At 47.5% G+C, this 26,069-nt stretch overlaps 1 protein-coding gene and 1 long non-coding RNA gene across 4 annotated transcripts in view; one reads left to right on the forward strand and one right to left on the reverse strand.

Annotated features, from left to right (window-relative positions):
• Positions 1 to 26,069, reverse strand: part of LOC308465224 — a 192,006-nt gene that overhangs the window by 47,437 nt on the left and 118,500 nt on the right. The gene's annotated exons all lie outside the window — the stretch shown is intronic.
• On the forward strand, positions 344 to 20,235 carry LOC308464916 (uncharacterized protein; the record flags this gene model as incomplete). Of its 3 annotated transcripts, none has more annotated exons than XR_013980183.1 (5): positions 344 to 523; positions 13,050 to 13,335; positions 14,555 to 14,797; positions 16,409 to 20,060; positions 20,112 to 20,235. XR_013980183.1 is itself a non-coding variant. In XM_080984605.1 (4 exons), 4 exons carry the CDS (start codon positions 344 to 346, stop codon positions 17,860 to 17,862), a joined length of 2,163 nt encoding a protein of 720 aa, XP_080840731.1. In that variant the 3' UTR covers positions 17,863 to 20,235. The 3 variants fall into 3 exon arrangements, 1 of the variants encoding a protein (XP_080840731.1); XR_013980184.1 differs by having other exon boundaries at positions 16,409 to 19,106; positions 19,153 to 20,235; XM_080984605.1 differs by having other exon boundaries at positions 16,409 to 20,235.

Below are 26,069 nucleotides of genomic sequence, written 5' to 3' on the forward strand. Positions count from 1 at the left end.
ACTTTCAAAACCTTCCCCTTTGTCTGAACTGCGGGTCGCTCCTTTGCGATCGTCCGAGTCCGGCGTCGCCTTGCGCGCCCTGGAGTTGGCGGCGCGCTCCGGCGCGTGCGAAGCCGGTGCTTCCTTCCCCCGCGACACGCTTCTGGCGCTGCTTTGCTTGCGATCCCCCCCTTCCTCGACCACCCCAAATTGCGGTGGCCCCTCCGATCCTTGCCTCTAGTAGGGATCTGCCGCTCCTCGGCCCCCCCATAAAGGCCGATCCCCAGCTGCGGGCGCATGAGAGGCGATCTCTCCAAAAGGGACAGGAGCCCGGGGATTTAGAAAGCCGCGTCTCGGGGGGGCCATGGCCGGCCGCAGAGCAGTGCCCCCGTCGCTGTGGTCCGGGAACGAGCGGCTGAGGATCGGGGAGCGCCTCCAAGCCAGCCTGGCCGGGATCTTCGAGCTGGATCTCCTGCGGGAGACACAAAGGGAGACGGTGGAACGCGCTCTGGAAGGGAGCCGGAGAGATGGCGAGACGCAACAGGTGTGTGTGTGTGTGTGAAAGAGGGAGAGAGATCTGAAGGGAGGGGGGAGGAAATGGTGGGGAAAGTTTGCTTAAAATGCCCTTTAACTGCCTTTTGCACCAAAGAGTTCAGGGCGGTCTACAAAAATGAGAATCCACTAATTCACATAACTTGCGATTCAAAGCCAGCCGATGGGTACAACAAAGTGCAACATTAAAAAAATAATAATTGCCAAAACTTTAAAAAAGGAAGAAAGAATAGGGTGCATATCTTAGAACAAAAGGAAAGCTATGCCAGACTCCTAAATGCTCGCTGCTAGGCATGCTTACTCAGGAGTAAACTTACAGGCTGGGGAAGATAAGGCCAGGATGGGCTTAGCTTGCTAGGTTTCCAGTGCAGGCTTTTAAACTGATCTACCCTAAGCCAGTGTGCAAAGGATTGCAATCAGATAGCCCCATCCCAGGCTATCCATTATATATAATTATACTGTATGCATTATATATAATTATACCACATGTGCCTCAAGGTATGTAATCTGTTGTAGTTGACCCGTTGCAGAGCTACAATTCCCAGCCCAGCACCCTTAAACTACAATTCCAAGTATTCTGGGGGGCGGACTGCTGTAAAGGTATGATGTGTTTGCAGCCAGAGTCCCACTCAGTTCAAAGGCATTTCTGTATCTGATTGCAATGCTGCGGTCCTGCGCACACTTAACTCAGGGGGAAATGTACCAAGTCTGAGCGTTAGTCTGCATTGTAAACACTGTCAAGCAGCGACTTAGGGTGTGTGTGTTCAAGTGGGGAGTGAAAGGGCAGGATAGCTCAGTCAGTAGAGCATGAGACTCTTAGTTTGAGGGTTGTGGGTTTGAGCTTTGTGTTGGGCAAAAGATTCGTGCATTACAGGGGTTTCGACTGGATGACCCTTGCAGCCTCTTCCAACTCTGATTCTGCATACAAGGCAAGATGCTCTTATTGCCGAACTACGACATTTCCCCCACTAAACAGGGCTTTACAGGGTTTGTTTTAAAAGGCTGTTTACGACGAGCTCATTGCCAGACTTGCTTTTTTATTATATTTTGTCTGTTTTGACACACGTGGTAAGGCAGTTTAGGTATTTTCTGGAAAGGCAAAGTGTAAATTATAAATTGCACACAGTGAGACTTGCGTCTGAGTAGACAAAATGTGGGCCTTTGGTGTGATCCAGGGAGGCACTTCTGTGATGGGTTGTGCCTTGACTCTTCAGCCATTCACAGCGGGTAAAGTTGGCTTTCTAGTTTTGAGGTGGGGGGAGTAGCTTGCTTGCTGGTTGTTGGGCAGCGATACCTTTCGGGGGAAGACTTTGGGGTGGGGTGAGCAGGAGGGGCCCCAAACAAAGTAGAGCACCCCCATTTTTAAAATTAGCTTTTATATAACAACAACCAATAACAGAATGAATGTATAAAAACACACACACACAACATATAAACAAGTAAAGAATCCGAAGTATTCCACACATTTCCAAACAATGTACCGGTAAATAACACAAGTGAAAATACTGAAATTATCCTCTCTCCAGAACTAGCCATGTGCGTGAGGAGTTTTCCTTGCTTGATTGGAACATATTGAATATAGGGGAAATCAATCAATAAATTGGCAAAGGATCCTTTTCTGATCGACCTCGAGGCTTCTCAAACACACTGGTAAATTTTTCAGAAATGTAGCCCATTTTGAAGAAAGTGAAATCATCAGACCTAAAAAAGCCCTGTATCCATTATGTTTAGAGCAGGCACCCCCAACCTGTGGCCCTCCAGATGTTTTGGCCTACAACTCCCATGATCCCTAGCTAACAGGACCAGTGGTCAGGGGTGATGGGAATTGTAGTCCAAAACATCTGGAGGGCCGAAGGTTGGGGATGCCTGGTTTAGAGTCTAAAGCTGCTTGGCTGCACCACTGTTGTAAGGATTTTTAGAAAGAGCTTTGGGCCTAGGGGGGTCTGATACAGAAATGCACTTCTGTGTGTTGTTGCTTAAAGGACATACTTGAGACCACTTCAGGAAAAGTAACTTATGCCTTAATTTGGGGGTGGGTCAGCAACCTGCTGGGGGCTACTTGTGAGGTGTGGGTGGGGCTACAGGAAAGTCAGAGGTTTCTGCATCCAGCTCCTCTTCAGGTAAGCAAGAGGCATTACCACAGTTGGGAGACCCATTCCAGTCAGGCACACATGCTCAAGGAGCATCCAGCCCAGGGCTGGTGAAGGACATGGAAGAGTCCCAAGGGCCAGACAGAGAGGCCTAGAGGGCCGGCCCCCCATGCATCAAGTTCCCAACCCTTACCTTAGCTGAAAGAGATCCAAAGTGTGCCTTGCTGGTTTCATTTGAAAACCTGTCAGTTGACTACAAGAAATCTAGTTTTTTATTAAAAAAATGTTAGCCTGTTTAAGAACCCTGGGATAGCTCAGCTGATAGAGCATGAGACCCTTAATCTCAGAGTCATGGGTTTGAGCCTCATGTTGGGCAAAATATTCCTGCATTTCAGGGGGTTGGACTAGTTGACTCTCGCGGTCTACAGTTCTATGATTCTATGTTGGGCATAGAGATGTGGTGGTTGTTTATAAAGAAGAGAACAGTCTAACTTCAGCTGGCAACACCTGTTCATTGCTTGGAGCTTTTTGCAGGGAAACATATTCCAAATAATGATTTAGAGATTTATGGTACTTTGCCGAGTTAAAAAACAAAACCTGAGGAAGAGTGGTCCCTGCCCTGAGGAGCTTGGGAAGTCAGCAGTTGGGGTAGGGTGTATGTCTTGGGGGATAACGGGAGTGGGGTTGATTTGGAGACAGAAAGATTTGGTTTGTACGGTCCAGGTGCCCTGACCTCAGGGAAGCCTGGATTCAGAAGGGCTGTGGCAGAAACTAGGAAGATCAGGCAGGTGTGTGAGCTTGGGGAAGTAAATAAGTAAGGCTTGCCGACGTGGCAGATGTTTAATGAATGTAGGAGAGGAGCTCTTGAATAGAGGAACAAGAAGAGAGGGTGGTAGTCTGGGAAGGTTGAAGGAATGGGAACTATAGGAGCAATGTGTTCAAATGACGAGAAGGGGAGAGTCTGTGGCGATGTTTCTGGGAAATGGCGTGATTCTGGCAGGACCCCATGTCTTGTGTGCTGAATCTTGCACAGGGCAGAATGTTTACACCAAATATGTGCAAGGTCACACTCTTGCATGTTTGTCTGGAATAGCGCCCAGGTTCTGTTGTTGCAACCACACACGTGTTTTGGAATCCGCCCATCAGTATCCACCTGTAATGGTGGCGTCGGCAGCAAGGAATCCACTGTTTATATCCTGAATGGCTAAGCAGGTGGGGGGGGTGTTATTTTTTGCTTTTCTGCGATTCATCCTTCCTTGTCCTGAAAGAATTTGCTAGCGGGGGGGGGGGGGGGAATTGCTGCATCGAAACTCGGACAGCTGGGCCACTGAGGAAGCAGTTGTTATTAACTGACCAACAAAGGCTGGCGTGTTGCTTGAAAGTTTGCATGCTCCTCTTCTGGATTTTCCCTGTATGGAGTTGCCCTACCAGTTTTGCATCAAAGACGTACCCAGTAACTAGCTTCCCGTTTTATATTGCGTACAAAAAGGTTTCTGCCGAATTGTTAGCTCTGCTTTTTCTCTCTGGTCTGGGCAAGGTGTTTTGGGAAGCTTTTGGCAATTTTGGCAAATTAATGAATTTTGGTAAATTAGCAGCTTGCCAGCACAGAGCACCTTGACATTGGTCTGATGAAGTGTTCTGCCTCTCCTGAAAGCTTGCACAAGCTGAGACTACAGCCTGTTGATGAGGCATCTGTATGTATAAATATGCCAGGAAATGTCACTTTCATTTTCTGACTGTTCTCTCTCTCTTGAATCATCCTTGCTATTCATCCTTGTCCGCATTCCACATCATGTTTTGGTGACTACCATAGACTGTGAACTGGGATCCTTGTTCAGAATTGCCTATTGTAAGTGCAAAATTAGGAAGCTGGTGCTCCTTCTGGGATGAATTAAATTGGATGACACAGGAAGCTGTGATAGACCAGGACATAGTTTTTTTCCATCTAGTCCAGTGTTTTCCCAAACTTGGGTCTCCAGCTGTTTTTGGACTATAACTCCCATCATTCCTAGTTAGCAGGACCGGTGGTCAAGGATGATGGGAATTGTAGTTCAAAACCAGATGGAGGCCCAAGTTTGGGAAACACTGCTCTAGTAATTTTATTTTATTTATTATTTATTTTATATACCGCCCTTCATCGTAAGATCTTGGTGTGGTTCACAAGATAAAAATATAGGATAAAGGCACAAAGAAATAGTTAAGACAAAAGCATATCAAAGCAATAATCCTCTCTCCCACAATAAACTACACTTGCCTGCTCTGATTGATGGCAGCTCAAGAGTACAAGGACAAGAGTGTCATCTTGCAGACAGAGCAGGAGACTGTTGGTACCGAGGCCACATGCTCACCATGAATTCAAAGCAGTCTTAGACCACTTTAACAGCTATGGTTTCCACAAAGAATCCTGGGAAATGTAGTTCTGCAGGGGGTTTCCTAATGCAGGCAAGGGCAAACTTGGCCCTCCAGATGTTTTGGGACTACAACTCCCATCATCCCTAGCTAACAGGACCAGTGGTCAGGGATGATGAGAATTGTAGTCCCAAAACAGCTGGAGGGCCAGGTTTGGCCATGCCTGTCCTAATGACTCTCAGCATCCTTAACAAACTACACTTCCCAGAATTCTTGGGGTGGGAGGGGGACAATGACTGTTAAAGTGGTACTGTATTAGAATTTGTCTGGTGTGGATTTGCCCCTACGATAGTGCATCTCGCAAGTCTCACCAAGAGGGTCATTTGTTATTGAAATTAAAAAACAAACTGACTTCTGGGTGTTAGGATGTGGTCAGAGCCTGCCTGCGTCTGGAGTGGAGTGCCTCCTTTGTAAATGAGATCTCTTTTCCTGCAGTCTCTGAATAAAATAAAATAATAATTCAGGGAATCTGGGCTAGAAACAGCACCGGCGAACCCCTTCCAGGCTCCTCTTTGTCTCATGCCGGTAGCAGCTGTTGCTGCAGAGGTCCTCCCCGTGCTGGGAGTCCTGGCAGGTGGGGTTTGCCTTGTGGTTTGGCTCGCCAGCTGTGGGCGTAGGCCGGCCATTCCCCCTGCATGCGTAGGGTGGGGTGAGAGAGCACAGCAAAACAAAGCACCTGCTGTTCACGACAGTGACTTCCTGCTTGGCACATCTGCCACCTGGAGGGAACAGTGTCTGTCCCTCTCCTCCAGCTTCCTTGTTTTTGCTCAGATTTGTAGACCCGAACTACCTGACAAGAGTCTCGCTGATGCACAATTCTTCTTCCCATCGCTCTGAATTTCCATTCTTTTCCTGCGTTCAGGAAGACCCTAAATATGCGTTGTCTCGCCCGCTGCAGAACCCTTGTGTGTCTCGCAGGGGATTCTGGGTAGAGCATGCGAAATGCATTCTGGGAAGGGCGCACATGGTTCAAGCAAGGTGCTTGTGCTACAATGAGCTTGCACTAAAGCAAAACCACTTCATTGAAAATCTAATTGTCAGGAGTCAGCACTGCCTCCTCTGAGGGACAGAAGCTCTTTCCCAGTCCTGCTTCCTAGGGCTCTTCTAAGTGGAAAAGCCGGGAATTGAACTTGGAAACCTCTGGATGCAAAGCAGGCGCCCTCTTCATTGGGCTGTGGCTCCTCCTAAGCAGCCCATGTAGAGCTGACTCATGTGAGAAACAAAATCGCACACTGACTGCACAGCTTTTAGACTATAGGTGGAGGGGTGTTGCCTGTTTAAATTGGCACCTATTACTACTATTTTTTAATTTCTTTAAAAAAAACAACTCCAGCTCCCTGAAGAGAAAACATTTGGCATATCAGTACTGAGGCTGCTTCTTCCTGACATGCTATTTTATTTATATTTTAATATCGGAGTCAGGTTTTTTTAATATGGAGGACCTATTATTATTATTATCGTCATTTCTGTATTAAGAAGAAATCATAAAGCATTTTGCAGCCTACATTAAAACATCACATAAAACAATCCAGGATTAAGCATTAGTGAAGAGAGTAAAGTATACAATCAAAGCAACACGATGAACAGGAAACTAAAATATTATCTTAAAGATTTCAAAATGAAATGTTACCAAAAAGGTCAACTACAGAATGCACATTTAATGGGGCAAAGTTAACTTTTAAAATGTTGTTATTATCAGGAACTGTTCGTACCCCCCAGGAGTTGTTTGCTCAGTATCGTGGGTCCAGCTTTATGGAACTCCATTGCACTTGAAGTCCCTGTTGAACTTTCAGTTGCTGCTGCTGAAGACTTTAAAAAATAATAATAATCCGCAGGCATAATAACTGAATTCTGATTTTATAGCTCAAACTGATTTTTATCTTTATCCTATTGTTCAGAAACTTTTTACTAAGAGACATTTGAAATTCGGGGTGTATAAATGGTCAATAATAAGTGATTGCTTTCCACATAGGTTCCAAGGCAGGGTAGAAAATAAGAGTAAAAGCAGTTACGAAACAGCAGGGGAAGAAATAACAGGAGATGAGTTTAAAAGCGATACAAAATGGGATGCCCATGGCAGAGACTTCTTCATTCAGCTGGGAAAGCTGCAGGCATGTGTACAAACGATGCTGCTTTTTTATACTGACATATCCCCCAACACTTCTCCGATGAAAATAGAGGCATCCTTAGGAAAAGCAGGACGTTCTGGGATCGAATCAGAAACCGGGACGGCGTCTGTAAATCCATGACTGTCCCTAGAAAATAGGGAACGTGGGACCTTCTTCATGCAAAGCAGATGCTCTGTGCACTTAGCTCTTCCATAGACACAGCTTCTATCTTTGCTCAATGGTGCTGTGTGAAGAAGCCTTCTGTTTTTGTTTTATTGGGGGGGGGGGGAGAGAGAAATGCTAATGGCTTGAAAGTTGATTTGTCTTTCGAGCCCTCTTCTTTCTCCCTGCTGCATGCCGACACACCCCTCTTAAACAGCTCGCTTTATTTTATGGGAGAACGAGCTCTTGGTCAAATGGACAGATGGCAGCCGCCTGCGGGGAGCTCCACCCGTGGCAGGGAGGGGCTGCCGTGTACGCCCAGTGACCTAATCGTGGGCAAACAGCGTTATCTTCCAGGCTAGGCGAGGAAGGGTGGCATGTCAGCCAAGGGTGGCATGAGATCGGGCCTTTGGTCCGTCCAGCTCAGGAATGTCTGCACTGGTTGGCAGAGGCTCTCCCCTGGGTTTGAGGCTGGGAGTCGTCCCCCCCCCCCATCGTACCTGGGGATAACTAGGCCTGGGCCTTGCCTGCCGTGTTTCGCAAACTTGGGCCTCCTGCCTAGAATTGAGGGCTGTAGTGAAGATTGATCAGAACTTTGCATTTATGTATTTTTTTATTAAATGTTATTAAATGTTACCAAAAAAATGAATAGGAAAAAGAAATAGAAACAATACATAACCATACATAAAACATTTATCTATACAATTTTCCAGAATGCAGACTAGAAAAGAAGAAAGACAAAAGATAAAAGAAAGAAACAAGAAAAAAGAAAATACTTTTCATAATCAATTATTCCAAATTCATACTTCAAACATTACAATATATAAATCCTAGTTAAAATATTATTAAAGACTTCCACCGCATTCACCACACGTCTCTTGGTTAACCAACAGAACTTTGCATTTATTTATTATTGCATGTCTATCCCACTTTTTTCTCCAAGGAGTTCTCCATCTCATTTAATCCTCACAACAGCCCTGTGAGGTAGGTTTTGGCTGACCGGTGCAAGGTCACCCAGCATGCTTCGTGGCTGAATAGGGATTTGAGCCCTGGTCTCTTTCTCCCAAGCCCCAACACTCTAACCAGTATGCCACACAGTAGTTTTAAAAATACTGTTCTGGCTCTCATCTGTCGGCCTCGGCTCTCCTTATCTCTAAAGTGAGAACAACATCGATCCAGTTCACAAAGTTCTCATGAAGGTAAACAAAAGACTTTTTTTTAAAAAGTATAAGGCGGGTTTGCCTGTTTTAAGTCATGCACAAAAAAAGGCTGACATTTGCTCAATGTGCAAAGAAGCGTTTTGTCCGCACAGCACGTTCTTAATTTATGGAATGTGTTGCCGGAACATGTGGTGGTAGATACTGGCTTAGCTGGCTTTAAAATCAAAATAAAAGGATTAGAAAACCAGAAAACCAGCGAAGGGCTCCGTCTGCCATTGTCCTTTGGCCGGCAAAGACTGGAACCTCCAAGTGCAGGGGAATATATCTCAGATTACCTAATGGCAGGGAGAGACAGCAAGGGAATGTATTTGACTTCTTGCATTGCTTGTGAGCTTCCCACAGAAGCACCTGGCTGGCCACTATAGAATTAGGATTTGCTGGTTTAGATGAACCTTGGGTCTGATCGAACACTTTTTCTTACTATTTTTATTTTTTTATTGCATTTATATCCCGCTGCCTTCTCCAAGGAGCTCAAAGTGGCCTACATGGTTTTCTCCTTTCTCGCTCAATCCCCACAACAACCCTGTGAGGGAGGTTAGGCTGAGAGGAAATGAATGACCCCGAGATCATCCAGTGAGCTTTGTTGAAGAGTGGGGGGGCCAAGTCCTAGTGAAACACTGCTCCAGTTGTTTGTGGGCTGCAACTCCCACAAGCCCCAGACTGCATGACCAGTGACTGAGGTTCATGGGAGTTGTAGTACAACAGCACCAGGCGTGCCACAGGTTTCACCTCATCCCTGTGCTATGTGTAATAATAATAGTGTGGCATTGGTTTTAATGAGACTATCATAATTTCACAAAATTTAAGCTTTGGGAAACTGAAGTTTTTATGGGCAGCTGTAGCTCTGACTGTTTTTGGGGGCTGCTAAATTCTTAGCGAGATATTTCTTTTTAAAGAGCGGATAATCTTCTCCAGCACTTGAAATTCACCAGGTGCATTTTGCTACTGGCCACTTTTGACCAAGTGAAAATACCTGGGCACCATCGGCGCCTGACGTCTCCACCATCTGGAGATTCCTGCATGGGGATCCTTGAATCCGGACTGTTTTCACACACTAATACCCCATCCTGTAGAATTCTATCCATTATATTTTCTCTGCACAATCAGAATGAATTTCAGGAACCAAAACGTTGTATTGAAAAATACGACTTTTAAGCCGTCTTGTCCAAAAATGGCAACTAGACATTTTGGTGACTGTAACTCTGGTTTAAGGAGCCATTTGACGCCTAGTTTATACATCTCTGAGTTTCTAACACTGATCTTATATCCCCACCTGAGCCCATCTTCTCAGTAGCCTTTTTGGAATAATAAATACAATTCTATAATTGGTTATTATTCCTGGGTGAAGTATATAATCAAAATGTTATAGCAGTCTCAAAACAAGCATTTGGGTTGTTTCTTTATTAGTGAATGTAAAATTTCAATTAAAAAATGATGTAAACACACAAAAGAGAGTTGTCTTTGCAACAGTTTCCTTCTTGAGAATTACAAGCGTGTCTGGCCTTCACAGAGGTGTCAGGGCTGTTATCATCTGAGGCCTTTCTCTGTGTTCCTACTCCAAGGGAGGTCCAGAGGGTGGCAAAACCAAAGTGGGCCTTTTTAGTGGTGGCTCCCCACTTGTGGAATGCTCACCCTGGGGAGGCTCGCCTGGTGCCATCTTTACATATCTTTTTCGCCAGGTTTTTGGCTTCTAATCACTTGCAACCTCCTTGAGCTGGCGGGATGTTTTAAACCCACCTTCTGAAAGCAGGACTGCCGTTTGGATTTTGTCTTTGTTTTCTCTTACGCTGGTTTCAATGTGTGCATTTGTATAATATCAGTCACATTAACTTGATTTTTTGGGGGAAAAGAGGCAACCAATAGATTTGATGCAGAAAACAAAACATTGCATCTCGCTGCACTGACGGGGCGGATTTGGGGGTGGTAATGAATTAATGTGGACAAATGGCAGCCCCAACCTGGGCCCTGTTAGCTTGGGGGCCCAAGCCCAGAGGAACGGCTGCTTCCCTCTGCCAGCCACACACGCCATGCACCCGCCACATGGCACGTGCGTCCGGCCGTCTCGCTTGCCATTTCAATGGGTAGCCAGGAGGCCCCGAGACAATGGCGACAGCTGCCTGGCTTTAGGAGAAGAAAGAGGAGGAGGATAGACCATTCCCCTTCTCCTGTTCATGTTTCATTCCTGCTGGCTCAGCAAATGGGACTCTTCCCCGCTCCCCCTTTCCTTGCGTGAAGCAGCTGTCTTAACTGTTGTGGGGTGGGGAGGGGGGAAACTCTGTAGGCATGTTGCAACTTTTACCCCTCCAACGCCCCACGGAGATCAATAAATCTTGGAATCTGGCCCAGGTGCAGTCTGGAGGGACAGGCAGGGTGGGTTAGGAGATAAGCCGCAGCATGTTTGCTTCCTCTTGGCTTTCTGCACCGGTTAATACCTTCAGTTTTGGAGTCAGGCCTTGCTGTCAGCCTGCCTTAGGAACCTAAGATTTGGATGGGACCCCCCCCCCAAGGGGTCATCTGGTCCAATTCCCTGCAGCGCAGGAGTTGCAGATGAAAAATCCCTGACAGGTGGCCATCCAAATGTGCACACTGTAAATAAAACGCCTTAAGGGTTTACAGAGAACTGTGTAGGGTGCCAGCCAGCCATGCCCCATTTCAGGATACTCCATTCCATTGTTCACCCTGCCCAGCTTCACCCAGTGAGCTTTGTTGCTGAGTGGATATTCTGTGTCCAGCTGAGCATTCCCAGCTGCCTTTTAAGCTACTTTGGGGTTTTCCCCCTTCCCCTAGGGTGCTTTTTTATCTAAAGATTTGTTTGTACTTTGAGAAACCTTGGGGTTTCCCCAAGCCTGCTGCTATCTGTCTCTCCCTCCCCCCCCTTTTTTTTGCAAAATTCACACTTTTTTGACTACGTAAGCATTAGCGGATAGCGAATGATTTTACTCTAAGTATAGTATAGGGTTTAGTCCCTGCCATAGATGGGCCCATAGTCTGATTTGCTGTAGGACAACTTCTTATACAGGCGGCAGCCATTTTGTGTGCGGGTTCTGTACCTGGCCCCTGAACGTGTTGGCGGCGCGCGCATAAGCCCGCCACATTCTGCCCCTGTTCCGCCCTCCTCCAGATCCAAAAGAACCCATTTGTCGGCTGTCGCGCGTCAATCGGACACGCACAAAATGGTTGCCGCCTGTATTCCTATGAGACCGCTTTAAACAGTCATGGCTTCTCCCCAAAGAATCCTGGGAACTGGAGGTGGTTGAGAGGGCTGAGAGTTGTTAAGAGCCCCCAATTCTCCTCACTGAGCTCTGATTTGATCCTGCGAAGACTGTGAGAGGAACAGGGGCTTCCTACCAACTCTCAGCACCCTTAATAAACGGCACTTCCCAGAATTATTTGGGGGAAGCCATGATTCTCTCAAGCGGCAGCATAGAGGGTGCCTGGCGAGGAAGATTGGACTCTGTTATCGCAGGCCTGCTGTCGTGTGGTGGTGGAGGGAGACGTTCCAGCGTGGGGCTTAGCGAGGGGCCCCCGAAAAGCCTGAGGGTGGTTAGCTGGCTTTTGCAAAATGGGATTAGACAAATCCAATGAAGGGACACATCTGTCAGTCGCAAGATAAAAGCATCAGAAACCTCTGTGTACAGAGCGTGGGGCTCCTTCCTTCTATTTCCGCTCTCTGGGAGAAGAGTTCCATTCCTTCCGTAGCGAAAAATTACCACCGCACAAAAGAGAACGATCAACCTTGAGGTTTACAAATGCGTAAAAATATTTAAGGGAGAGACCCTTAAATGTGGGGGGAACAGGCAACGATAGACCCTCGAGGGCTCGGCTGGATGGGGGCAGGACTGAAACCCAGGTGGACAGGAGAATGGAGTAGCTGAAGGAAGTGGCACGAAGAATGAGGTTCCGTTCTGCATTTTTCGTATTTATCTGAATAGGTCATGTCCTGGCTCACACCTGCAGACAGAAGCGGGTGCTGCTCATAGACATCGGTGGAGAAATCCAAGAGCCCAGTGTTGCCTAGTGGTTAGAGTGTCGGACTAGGACTTTGGAGAGAGACCAGAGTTCGAATCCCCACTCAGCCATGAAGCTCACTGGGTGACCTTGAGCCAGGGCCTAACCCAACCTCACAGGAGAAAATGTGGAGGATTGTACCGCCGACCTTCTGATGGCAAGCCCAAGAGGCTCAGTGGTTTACACCACAGCGCCACCCGTGTCCCTCACATATCTGGGTAGGCATGCCTAAATTTTTAAAATACAGTAGAACAAAGATGTCTGCCTAATGTCAGTGGGCAGGGAGTTCCAGGTTGCAGGTGCTGCCATGCTGGAAGATTGATACCTTATGAGTGTGGAATGGAGATCATGTGGCACTTGCGAAAGAGCCAGCTGCGCAAATTGAAGTGGTCAAGTGGGCATATATGATAATAGCAAAACTTTGAGTTTGGCCTGATAAAAAAATCAGCAGCCGTTTGCTTTTTCCTCTGCTGTTCCGTCTCACAAAACCCTTGCTTGTTTCCCCCCCCTGCAAAAAACAGGAGGACCAAAGCAGCCTGGGCGATAACCGACTGCCCACCACCACTAAGCTGGACCGGAGCAAATCTGAGGACCTGCTGGGGACCCCAAAGGAGCCTCGCACCTACAGCTCATCAGAGAACATTGAGGCAGACCCCGGGGTGCTCCGTGCTCACATGGGGGACGGATCAGAGAAGGGATGCCTTGGGTTGCGGATGGTCAGCGAGCAACTCCTTTCCTCCAAGAAAGCTGGAGTCAATGGGGGAGATACCCAAGAAATATTGGAGGCAGACTCCAGGCCCAGCTCAGGTATGCCTGCTCCAGGTTCAGCGGGGAGGAATCTACCTGCCTGGTGAATTGTTTGATTTATTTGTATTGTAAATTTAACAGGAAAAAAGAAAGAAAATGCAGGCAGCTGGCTCACATCAGCAATAAGAATTGTCCCTCAGTTCTGATTTAAATGTTTATATTAATATAGGCAGTTCATGTGTCCAAATGGATATCCAAACAAGACTGATGAATGCAATATATATGTTCAAATGTAGAAAGGGCAGTTGATTGGAACATGGTGCTTATAATAATCTATGAACCTTTTAGTCTCGAGGTATAAAGGTTATATTCAGTTAGTAGGCCCATTGAATTTAATGAACATGTTAATCATGTTTGTTAACTTCTGTAGTTCTGCTCTGAGTAGAAATAGTTTTTGGACACAACCCGAAGTCTCTGCAACCAGAAGGGTTTGCAGGATCCACTTCCATTGTCCATCTGTTAAGTCCTTGCACCAGAGCAATGGAATGGAAAAGTGGGTGGATGTCTGAAAATATTAAGGATTTTTCCGAAACAAAGCTAACGCAAACAATATGTTCTGACCAAAAAGAAGACACCCTCCACTAGACACAGCCACAACATGCACCTCAAAGATTCATTTATGAGCATTGCATCCCTATATCTCCACAAATACTTCGCTTCCTAGTCTCACAGGTCGCAATCCCTACGACACACCGGTCCTTCTCCCAGAAAACATCTGATCCCCTTTCTTTAAATCCAATTAAACGTCCGTCCGGAGTGCTGCACTATCTAATTTTTATTGAAAATGTAAAAGACAAGGCTGCAAACAATAAATAACAAACACATAGGAGAAATGCCCAGAATTGCAGCAAAGTAAAAATAAATAAAATATAGAACAAAAATCAGGGGTCAGTCTGATTTGTTCTGCCTCTCTTCCCAAGTTTCATAGTGTGCAGCATAGAGTTCCCAAGATACCAGTCACTGATCTTGAGTGTCAAAACTTTTAGCTATTAAGAGATCCACAAATGTGTATTTCTGGCTGGCGTATTTGAGCCCTCTGCTCCCACATGTATATATTTAATAACATCAAACTAGACTGGATAAACTGTGGCTTTTCTTGATTTCCCTCTGTGTAAACAAGACTTTTTGTGTTTGCTTTTTTGACATGTGGCCAGATTTTTGCCACCTCAAATTTCCACCACGGCCGGAGCACTGCATCTTCCTTCTCTGTGTTTTCCAGGGTTTTACGAGACGAGCGAGATGGGCTCCCTGTCTGATTCCTGCGCCTCCGTCCACAGCGATGGGCCTGGGGGTTCCCGCTGCAGCATTGGCTCCCTCTCCCACTTGCCCGGCCTGCGGGAGGCCACCTTCTCCCGCCCGCGCTCTACCGATGAGGCTGCTGTCCGCCTCCTAGACCTCCAGCTGCAGCGTCTCACCTTGGCAAACGCCTCTGGCGCGGACGGCAGGAGGCCTGTGTCAACAGGTGAGGCGCGCTTGCATGAACAGGGACTCTCAGGCTTTGCAGATCGGCTGTGTGCTTGAGTCTCTCTCCTGTGCTCCAACCAAGAGAGGAGTTAAAAGGGGGGAATGAGGGAGAGTACAACAAAGAACACAGACTGGGCTGCACATGTCTGGGGCAAGAGCGTAGCTCAGTTGTAGGGCACCTGTTTTGCATGTGGAAGGTCCCAGGTTCAAGCCCTGGCATCTCCAGGTAGGGCTAGAATAAACTGAGACCACCTTTACACTGTACAGATAGAGCAATTTGATACAGTCCTTTGGGGGAATAGCTTGGCTTTCCCCCAAAGAATTCTGGGAGCTGAAGTTTGTGAAGGGTGTAGAGAGTTGTTAGGAGGTCCCTGTTCCCTACACAGAGCTCCCTTGGAAAATTGTTAAACCATTCTGGGGATTGTGGCTATGTGAAGGGAATAGGGATGTGGTTGGCGCTGTGGGTTAAACTACAGAGCCTAGGACTTGCTGATCAGAAGGTTGGCGGTACGAATCCCCGCGACAGGGTGAGCTCCCGTTGCTCAGTCCCTGCTCCTGCCAACCTAGCAGTTCGAAAGCACATCAAAGTGCAAGTAGATAAATAGGTACCACTCTGGCGGGAAGGAAAACGGCGTTTCTGTGCGCTGCTCTGGTTCGCCAGAAGCGGCTTAGTCATGCTGGCCACATGATCCGGAAGCTGTACGCTGGCTCCCTCGGCCAATAAAGCGAGATGAGCGCCGCAACCCCAGAGTCGGCCACGACTGGACCTAATGGTCAGGGGTCCCTTTACCTTTACCTTAAGAACTCTTTAAAAAAAAGACACCTCCTAGGAACTCATGACTGTTAAAGTGATATAATGGTGCTTAAAGTGTATGGTGTGGATGTTGTCCATAAGACAGCTTTCCTATGACCCCCAGTTCCATGCGGTGATCCTGACTTCTATGTTCAGCTTCCTGAGAACCTTCTTCCTCCCTTTCAGTTTGAATTGATAAACGGGAAGTTTTTCTCTTTATTATTACTTCCTTTTTGAAGCATCCTTACCTTTAGTGGTTTATGAAGATCAGTAATAAAGCAGACCCTGTTCTCAGGCTTATAATAACTGAAAAGACGTGACACACAAGGAAAAAGGGGAGGAGGAAAAAAAGCAAACTTAACTCAGGTGTTATGTTTTAGTTATGAGATGGCACCCGTCCCCCAGGGCAACTGGACTCTGCCACCATGAGTTGCAGAAACAGCTTTGTGCCACCATAAAATATCATCTTTTAAATTTGTTTCACTCCGTCAGCCCCAGCCAGCAATTCAGATGTTGCTGAATGACTACAGATTCCCCATCCCTGTTTTATGCCCATGTGAGTTCAAAGAATAATTGAACATGGGCAATACCCAATACTAGGTCTTCTGAAAATAGACCCATTGAAATTGATAGTTATGACTACGCTAAGAACATTAATAGCAATGGGTCTTCAGTGAGTCTAACTTAGCTGGCTACAACCAGGTAGCTTCTGCCTGCCTTGAATCCCTGTTAAAGACACAGTCCATCTTTTACCTTGCCCGGCCTACGGTCGTTGGTTCCTGTTACTCATAAGTCCCTTGTGTTCCCTTGCTTCAGGTGACCTGGAATTCCTCTTGGGGCTCGGAGACTTGTCCCTCCCACTCCCAAAGAACCCGAGTCTCCAGCTGCTGCAGTACAAGTCGGACCTTGTCTCCCGGAACACCAACGAGATCTACCACTACCCGAGCCCCTTGCATGCCGTGGCTCTCCAGAGTCCCCTCTTCACCAGCAGCCTCTCCCAGAGCTCGTCTCAGGAGGATCTGGATGAGGGACCCCTGGAGCAGCCTGGCACCAGCTCCCCAAAGAGAGCGGCCGCATGCTCCAAGGAGCAGCAGAGAGCCCGGTTGGACCAGTACGTGGCCAAATTGGTGCTGCGTTACAAATGCCGCTCAGCAGCCAGCAGGCCGGAGTCCGGATACCTGGCGGGGAATCAGAAGAGCTTGTCAATGTCCTCCGTCTGCAGTTCTGTCCTAGGTGCCAGCCAGCTCCTGGCACCGGCGCCCGGGTGGAAGATCCGGCGGCGCATCTCTACCTGCTCGCATCTGCGTTCTCCAGAAGGTTCCGAAGGGGCACGGGACTCGCGGGTTTTGGACAGCCAAGGGGATTTCACTCCATTTCTGGAGATCGCCTCAGTCCAGACCAGCACTACCAACCTCGTGAAGGCTACCGAGCCGTCTGTGGTGTCCCTGCCTGATCCTCTCCCATCGTATCCGGAACCTTCCATCATCCCCTACCCAAATAAGCAACATGGCGGATCGGAGAGAGAGGTCCTGGGCTGGGTCAATGTGGCCCGTTGTCATGTTGTCCAGGCCGAGGCTCCCTTCAGAAAGGAGGGCTCGTTGCCACAGGCCGCTATAAACTTTGACAGGCTGTACAAAGGCAAACATGCCTCGCGGGAGTTGGTGAAAGCAGCCGAGAGGCAGGAGAAGCCGGCCGAGAGGAGCTGGCTGAGCCCCCGGGAACTGCTACGCAGGCTGAGCCTTCGCCGTAGGCCGTCTGCTCGCATGGGGAGCAGGGCCCGCGCCAGCTCGGAAATCAACGTCCACGCGGCCACAGGGCTGGGTTGCCACAGTGACCCACAAGCCAGCAGAGGCAAAGCAGTCAAGCCGAAATGGACATCGGTCTTGGAGATTTCCAGCAAAGCCCCCGGCCGGCAGCGGCTGAAAGCCGGCAGCTTCCACCCGCCCCAAGTGCTGAACCGCCACCTTGCCTTTTCCTCTGACTCGCCAACGTCGTTTTGCTTCCTGGGCAGCAGCCATCTTGACCTGCCGCCTCGGCAGCGGGCTGGACTTGCCGGCAGCAGCCTTGGAGAGGTGGACGCCACAAGCGCCGTCAGCCTGAACGGGGACTGGATCCTCCATCAGCTCGGGGACAGGTGGCCCCGCACTGCGGCCACGTTGGACTCTGCCGACTTGCCAGTCCGCAGCTTCAAGCTCCGCCGCAGCCGCTCCTTCAAGGAGCTCAAGAAAATGATGTCACGCTCCTTCAAGGGGTCCAGGACCACCAAGTGACTCCTTCCTCCCCCCCAAAAGGGCTGTAAGATATCTTGGGTGGTGAGTGGAGGAGGTAAAAAGTGAAGAAGCTTCTTAAGCATTTTTGAGGCTTCTTGATTGACCTTCCTAGACAAGCTTCCCCATCCCCTTGGACGACGGGGGTTGTCTCCCAAGTTTTTCCCCACACCCTTATTGCTACGTACATCCTTGAATTTGGACATTAACTCCTTATGCCTCAGGATTTCTCCCTGGCCTAAACAAGAACCAAAGATGGACATGGAACTCCAGGTCTCCTTCGATAATGTTTTCATAAGAATGGATTGAGGGGCCTTGAAGCTGCCATATCTCACCCCGGTGGCGGCTGTTGCCCATTGGGACTGATAGGGTGGCAGGCGGGGAGCCCCACAGTAGGTGGCGCCAGAGAGCCAGTGGCAGGCAGAACCAGCACATTCTAGTTTTGTCCCCATGCCCCCTGCTGAGTTGTAAAAGGGGGAGCGCAGAGACTGAGGAAAATGGCAGGCAGTGCCACCCCCTGGACTGGATGTAACAAGGCAGGCGGGTGGGGGCTGGCTAGGGGCAGACTGAGGTTAGTGGGGCAGCATTGCCTCCGCCCTCATGTACCAGCTTCCACTGAAACCCTTGAGTTATGGTAGTCTCGCAGCCTAGCCAATATGAGTGTCAGAGAGATTCTGTGTCTTCTACCCCCAATGCCCTTTAAAAGTGTTGCCTTGCCTTGGGTTCCCACCCACCACAAATATGGTAGGGAAAGCATGCAGATTTCCATAAGTATTTTTATTATTGTTTTAGGATCCAGGCCATGCCTTATATCCCTGGGCAATTACTGAGGTATTTGAGGAGGAGGGCGCTTTTCATGGTTCCCCGTGGCTCAGACACACAATTCGTATTGTAGTTTGACCACCCTCTCTCCCTGTTGAACTCCCAGCACTGAGTGACAACTTTTTCTATTTCAGCACACAGTTTGTGAGGGGGTTCCCCAGCCCTGTGATTCTGTGGTTAATTTTAACTTGCTTTATGTTCTTATCTCTCTTGTACAACGCTTAGAAAAGGCAGCATGTAAATTATTTAAATAAATAAAATGTGCAGCCTGTCCTGAGGAACACACAGCCTGCCCAGCAAAGTCATTCCCTGACCACCACCCGCTGCCGTCCTGGATTTTTCTTCTTGGCAGTTCGAAGCAGGTGGTGAAAACCAAAGAGGGGCTTGGCAGGGGTCTATCGTGTGTCCCTGGTGGGGAGGGAGCTGTGTTAACAGGTTGCAAATCGTGCAGGCCTAATACTGATTTTGAAGTGGTATTAATTTGCCTTTTTCTTCAAGGTTTTATATGGCCTTCCTTTTCCAGTAAGGGTTTAATGCAGAGTTGTGGCACTTTGGATGCCAATGGACTCCAGTTCTCATATCACTACCCGCTGTGGTGTCGTGGTTGGAGTGTCGGATTAAGACCTGGGAGAGCAGGATTCGAATCTCCACTCAATCATGGAACTCACTGGGTGATCTTGGACCAGTCACTGCCTCAGTCAGCCTAACCTACCTCACAGGGTTGTTGTGGGGATTCAATGAGGAGGGGGGAGTATCTTGTACTTGAGCTCCTTAGAGAAAAAATTGATATACAGTGGTACCTCGGGTTACAGACACTTCAGGTTACAGACGCTTCAGGTTACAGACTCTGCTAACCCAGAAATAGTACCTCGGGTTAAGAACTTTGCTTCAGGATGAGAACAGAAATTGCGGTGCTAAAGTGGTGCTTCAGGTTAAGAACAGTTTCAGGTTAAGAGTGAACCTCCGGAACGAATTAAGTTCTTAACCCGAGGTACCACTGTAATGAAATAAATGAAATAAGTAAGCTTTGGTTAGTTGGGCCCAGTGGTCAGGGGCCTGAAGTTCAACAATATCAGGCAGGCCACAGGTCCCCGGCCCCCCCGCTAGTGCGAGCTAACCCTGCACAGGGAAGGCCTTCATCCCCCCCCCCCCCAATTCTTCATTTTGGCCCCCAAAGGCTTCCAAAAGTCTTCCTAGATATTTGTGTCTGGTACTGCTGCCACCTTTAAAGGGAGGAGGTGGCTGTGCTCCCATCTGCCTCTCCCCCCCCCCCCCCAACTTTAATTAAAATGGGTGAGTAGCCTTTGGCAATCTGGATGTTTCTGAACTACAGCTCCCATCTGCCCTAGCAAAAATGGCCAACGAAGATGGGGATTGTAGTTCAGCAACTTCTGGAGGGCCAAGTCTCCCCAAAGCAGACTCAAAACGAGGTAGCCTTTTTTAACGTCGTCCTTTTGTTTTTATCCGTCTTGCTCTTTGAAACTGTGAACCTTATTTCCCCACTACATGTAAATGTTAAGATCAAGATAGAAAATAAAAACGAGCATTTTGAAATTAGGGGTCTTGCTTGGTCTTGGGAACGTGGGATGAGCGGAGTGTGCAGAGATTTAAGGATGTTTTCCTACTGAAGCATTATTACAAAGTCTTGCAGCAGCTGAGTATATATGCCAGTATGTTTTCTGTCCATATATATTTATAACTCTTTACTGACCGTGACTGTCATGAAGGAACCCTGTACACAGGATAAAAAGCTCCCCTTTCATCCTCAGGTGGTTGTAGGTCACTGGAGAGGGGTCTCTCCTGCATAAATAGTAGACTTTGATACTCTTCTGCACCATTGGAACATTGCCCCACTGATCTCCAGAGAATAATGTGCCCTTCAGACAGTGAAAGTTCCCCATCCCTTGTATCTATGATCATACCTCACTGCGTTTTCATATTTGAAATGCAACGCTTTGCAATGCACACTGGAGAGAGGTGTGTTCCCACCACGCACTGGGTTGTAAAATGGAGAGGGGGAAGGGGGGGGATGCCAGATTATCCCTCCTATAATTAATCCCTCCCCGCTCAGTGCCTAGAAGCAGGTAGGATATAGCAAGCTGGTTTCTCCTGCCTTCCAGGCACACATTTTTGCCTCCTCGACGCCGGTGCTCCTGGTTATGCCTTGAAAAGGCTGAGCGAATTGCTGTTTACGGCGTGCCTCCTGGCACCGCACAGCTAATAATAGTAATTAAGGAGGCTGCAAGACGGTGGGGGATGGGGTTCGGCAAGCCGGAGCTTGTTGTCTGGTCCTGCCGCAGCCTTCCAGCCCAGAACGTGCATTTTCCAGCAACAGAAAACCCCTGTCAAATAGCTTGAGTGGCTCAAAGCAGTTTGCATGCATTGTCTCAGTAATCCTTAACCAGCACCCTGAAAGTAATATTATTCCCCCCATAATGCAGATACGGAAGACTGAGGCTGAGTGTGAGTGACTCGTCTATGGACACGTAGTGAGTCAGTGGCAGAGGTGAAATTTCAGCTACTGATTTATTGATTGTGTGACTGCAGAAACGGATAAAAGCCCCCCCTCCCAACAATGACTATCATCAGTGCAGGGAAGAAAATAATTAAATTTTCATTTTTATCATCTACAATACTGTCTTATTTATTTTATAGTACAGTACATTGATAATTGCTTTAATTATATGGATCAATGGTCTCGTTAGATAGTAAAATTCATGTTAAACTGCTGTTTTAGGGGTTGTTTTTTTAAAGTCTGGAACGGATTAATTCATTTTGCATTATTTTCTATGGGAAAGCATGCCTTGGTTTTGGAACGGACTTCCGGAATGGATTAAGTTTGAGAACCAAGGTACCACTGTAGTTAGTTCAGGCACGTGGGTTCTTGTTTTGGTCTCTTGCCTTTTATAACTAACCCCTTTACCCCCACCCAACACTACCAGATCCACAGTTGTGGCTGGATAGAGGCAGTGGCAGACAAAACAGGGTGGCTGAGGGGCAGAGCAGATTACTCCCTGCTGTATAAGCTATAAGCCATACACCTCGTGACCCCCAAACACAAAGAAAAGTCTACATCTGAGCGACTGATTTATTGCATCTTTTCCTCCCACCTCAGGGTGTACACGGTTCTTCTCTCGCTCATTTAATCCCTGCACAACAACCCTGTGAGGTAGGTTAGGCTAAGAACTAACCACTACACCACACTGCCTTTTGACTACCCACTGACTAGTTTGGTGGTTCTAACAAGCCCAGTTTAGAAAACAAGCATGCTTTTTGCTACTGCAATTTACGCTGTGTACACACTACGTTTAAATCGTACACACCCAGAGCATCCTAGGAACTATTTCACTAAGACTGCTGGGAATTGTAGCCCTGTGAGGGGTATACTATAGTTCCCAGAGGGTTTTTTGGGGGGGTGGGGAGATGTATGGTGTGTACACAGCCATAGTTAAACATTTAGGAAGCAGAAACCTCTGACCAATAATCTATTAATCTCCCAGGAGATCCTGCTCAATCTTCTGCCTGCCTTCGATTTAGTTCATTGTTATATTTTTGTCACGTACTGTATATGAGGAGACAGAAGGCATTTGGTTCCGCCCCCCTGGCCTAAAATGTCATACCCAGGCCTCCTTAAGACAGCTATTTTAATCAATGGAATTTGTTAATAAGAAGCCCGTATCTGCTTAGGAATGTCTTCAGTCATTATTCAGGGTCTTAAGCAGTGTTTAATCCCCCAGGAAAAGGGATTGATTGTTAAACCACTGTGAGAATTATAGCTCTGTAAAAGGAGCAGGGGTCTTCTAACAGCTCTCAGTACCCTTAACAAACCACATCTTCCAGGTTTCATTGTGGGGTGTGTGTGTGTGAGGGTTGCCATATTTCAAAAAGTGAAAATCTGGACATAAAAGTTGTTGAGCTTTTATTGGCAAAGTTGTTGAGCTTTTCTCACTGTTCTCCCCAGTTGCCTTAATAAAATTTTATTTTAATAAAATTATAATCGTGGAGATCTGTGCATAAGTTTATCTGCTGCATCTTGGCAAAAACAGCCAAATACTGCTGAGCAGTACACACCCTGAACCGATCACATACATACGTACATACATAATTTTATTTATATGCCGCCTTTCAAACAATGCTGAAGGTGCTTTCAACATGAAAAAATGCAGAACAATGACATAGCAAAGTAGGCATAATGCATACACTCCACCATCCTGCTGACCATAATCTCTCATGTTTTTAAATACGTTACATGTTTTTAAATATGTTTTAATTACTTTGTCGCTTTTGTGTTTGCTGCCTTGGGTTTGAAGAGGAACAGGGGGTTAAATAAATAAACTTTGGGCCCTCTTCAATTACCATATTTTTCCGTCTATAAGACGCCCACATGTATAAGACGACCCTATTTTTGGGGACTCCGATTTAAGAAAATGGGGGAAGATGACCCCCGTATATAAGATGCCCCCAAATTTTTGACATTATTTTTTAGGGAGAAAAACCAGGCTTATACAGTACACGGAAAAATCAGTACCTCTCTGGGGGCACACTCAGGACTGTGTCATGGAAGTTTCCTTCCTTTCAGGAGTTAATTTCCTCTCACTTGTTTGCCTCTGACCAGGCCGCCTTTGGTTGCTGACCCGTCAGCAAATATTGCCACCGTGTGGACTAGCAGCTTTCTTTGGCGATTAAAACAACCGCCCCGCAACAGTTATCTTCTAGAAGCCAAATTTCTGTTTGGTTCAATGCTACCACACCCACAATGTACACATGCGCCGCGCACACATTCCGCTGCGGTTGCTACCAAGTCACAAAGGTACTATGGACACAGAGGCCCATGGGCCCCCCCACCCGCAGCGACCCCCACCCACAAAAAGAAAAACTTGCTGATGTCTTGTTTGCCAGAGGCAAGGTCACAAACGGCAGCTGAGAAAAGCAAACAGCCCCCTTTCCCAGCTGCTGACACACACACACACATATTTGTTTAAGAGACCGGAGGAGACATGCATGGCAGCAATGAAGGATGTTTGCTGGGATGTCACAGCTGGAGAACCGGGAAGAAAGCAGAAATGACAAAATCGATAAAAGGCAGGAGTTCTGACTTTGTACAAGTGCCAACATGGCTCAGAATTAGAAGCCTCTTGGATTAGGTCCCCACCATTTTCCTTCCCCAACCCTACTATGAACCTGTAGAGTGGCGGTTGCTTTAATCCTCACTCGGGACATCCTTTTTTACCCGGTATTCACAATCATTTTGGCATTTTGTGTTGTCAGGGCAGCTACACATGACCCCACTTTCAAAAGTTTCAGGGTGGACAAACTGCTTTATTTTCCCAGTTGGTGCGGGTCCCATAACTTCCTTCTGAAATCCTGTAACTTGCTATACCACACATATTCCTGTTTATTTTTACCCGCCCCTCTTTTCTTGCGCTGTGGCACAATAGTGCCCCCTCCAGACGGCAATAATGTGGTAACCGTTGAGGAAGCCTCGCAGAACTACTAATAAAACAAGGGTTTTTGCCTGTCTGGTGCAAATCTACCAGGAAGGTACTATACTGAATCAGTCACATATTCAGAGCTGCCAACTTGAATAAAACAGGGGGAGTCCAGGTAAGCGATACCCATCAACTTTGTGGGGGCCCAGTCCCTTAAAATATTTTTTTTGGGGGGGTGAAGGGACGTCAGCCACTTGCAGAATATACTGGCAAACTCACACACATACACCAGCCTGGAGGGAGGGGTTCTTAGTTACTGGGTGGGATTTTTGAGCATGGATCTCCCCTCCTAGCACGCTGAGGCCACAGTCACAACATACATTGAAAGTGCATCCCCCCCCCAAAAAAAAATTCTGGGAGCTATAGTTTGTTATGGGTGCAGAGAGCTGTTAGGATATTCCATTATTCTCACAAGCTTACAATACCCAGTTAGCAATCGATCCCCCTTCCCAGGGAACTCAGAGAATTGTAGCACTGTAATAGGGGTCACCTAACAACTCTCAGCACCCACAACTACAGCTCCCAGAATTATTGGGGGTAGCCATGACAGTTTAAAGTTTCTGAGCACAATTCAAAGTGTTGGTGCTGACCTTTAAAGCTCTAAAACGGCCTTGGCCCAGTATACCTGAAGGAGCATCTCCACCCCCATCGTTCTGCCCAGACACCGAGGTCCAGCTCTGAGGGCCTTCTGGTGGTTCCCTCACTGCGAGAAGTGAGGTTACAGGGAGCCACTGAGAGGGCCTTCTTGGTAGTGGTGCCCGCCCTGTGGAACTCCCTCCCATCAGATGTCAAGGAGATAAAGAACTACATCTGAAGGCAGCCCTGTATAGGGAAGTTTTTAATGTTTGATCTTTTATTAATTACTACTACTACTACTACTACTACTACTACAGTGGTACCTCGGGTTAAGAACTTAATTTGTTCCAGAGGTCCGTTCTTAACCTGAAACGGTTCTTAACCTGAGGCGTGCTTTTGCTAATGGGGCCTCCCACTGGTGTGCAATTTCTGTTCTTATCCTGGGGCAAAGTTCTTAACCTGAAGCAACCACTTCCTGGTTAGCGGAGTTTGTAACCTGAAGCGTCTGTAACCCGAGGTACCACTGTATTACTACAGTCACACCTCGGGTTACGAACGCTGCAGGTTGCATGTTTTCGGGTTGTGGACTGCGCCGAACCCAGAAGTACCGGAATGGGTTACTTACGGGTTTAGGTGCCTGCGCAGAAGCGCAAATTGACATCACGCGCATGCGCAGAAGCGCCGAATCTCATCACGCACGTGCGCAGACGTGGCACTTCAGGCTGCGAACGCTGCGGGTTGCAAACGTGCCTCCCACACGGATCACATTCGCAACCCAAGGTATGATTGTATTATTCTGTTGGCTGGGGAAACCCAGCCAGATGGGCGGGGTATTGATAATAAATTATTACAGTGGTACCTTGGGTTACAGGTGCTTCAGGTTACAGACTCCGCTAACCCAGAAATAGTACCTCGGGTTAAGAACTTTGCTTCAGGATGAGAACAGAAATCGTGTGGCGGCGGTATTGGGAGGCCCCATTGGCTAAAGTGGTGCTTCAGGTTAAGAACAGTTTCAGGTTAAGTAGGGACCTCCGGAAAGAATTAAGTTCTTACCCCGAGGTACCACTGTATTATATGGTATCAGAGAGCTTTAAATGTATGGTGGGAACGTGGCCTTGATCCCAGCGCCACGATGCTCCCTTTGTGCCAGTAGCTGCCTGTGCCTTGCAGATTCAGACCCAGGTGAAACCCCAGGCATCTCTCTCTCTTGGAAGGGTTGGCCTCTTCTGGCATGCAACCAAGGATCACCAATAACCCACCCCAACTGCAATTTTATGTTAGAAGAAATATGAAGAAAGGGAAGCAAACCCATTTTCTTAAACA

The sequence above is a fragment of the Podarcis pityusensis genome, assembly GCF_964106645.2.
Source record: "Podarcis pityusensis genome assembly, chromosome: 16".
Taxonomy (NCBI): Eukaryota; Metazoa; Chordata; class Lepidosauria; order Squamata; family Lacertidae; genus Podarcis; species Podarcis pityusensis.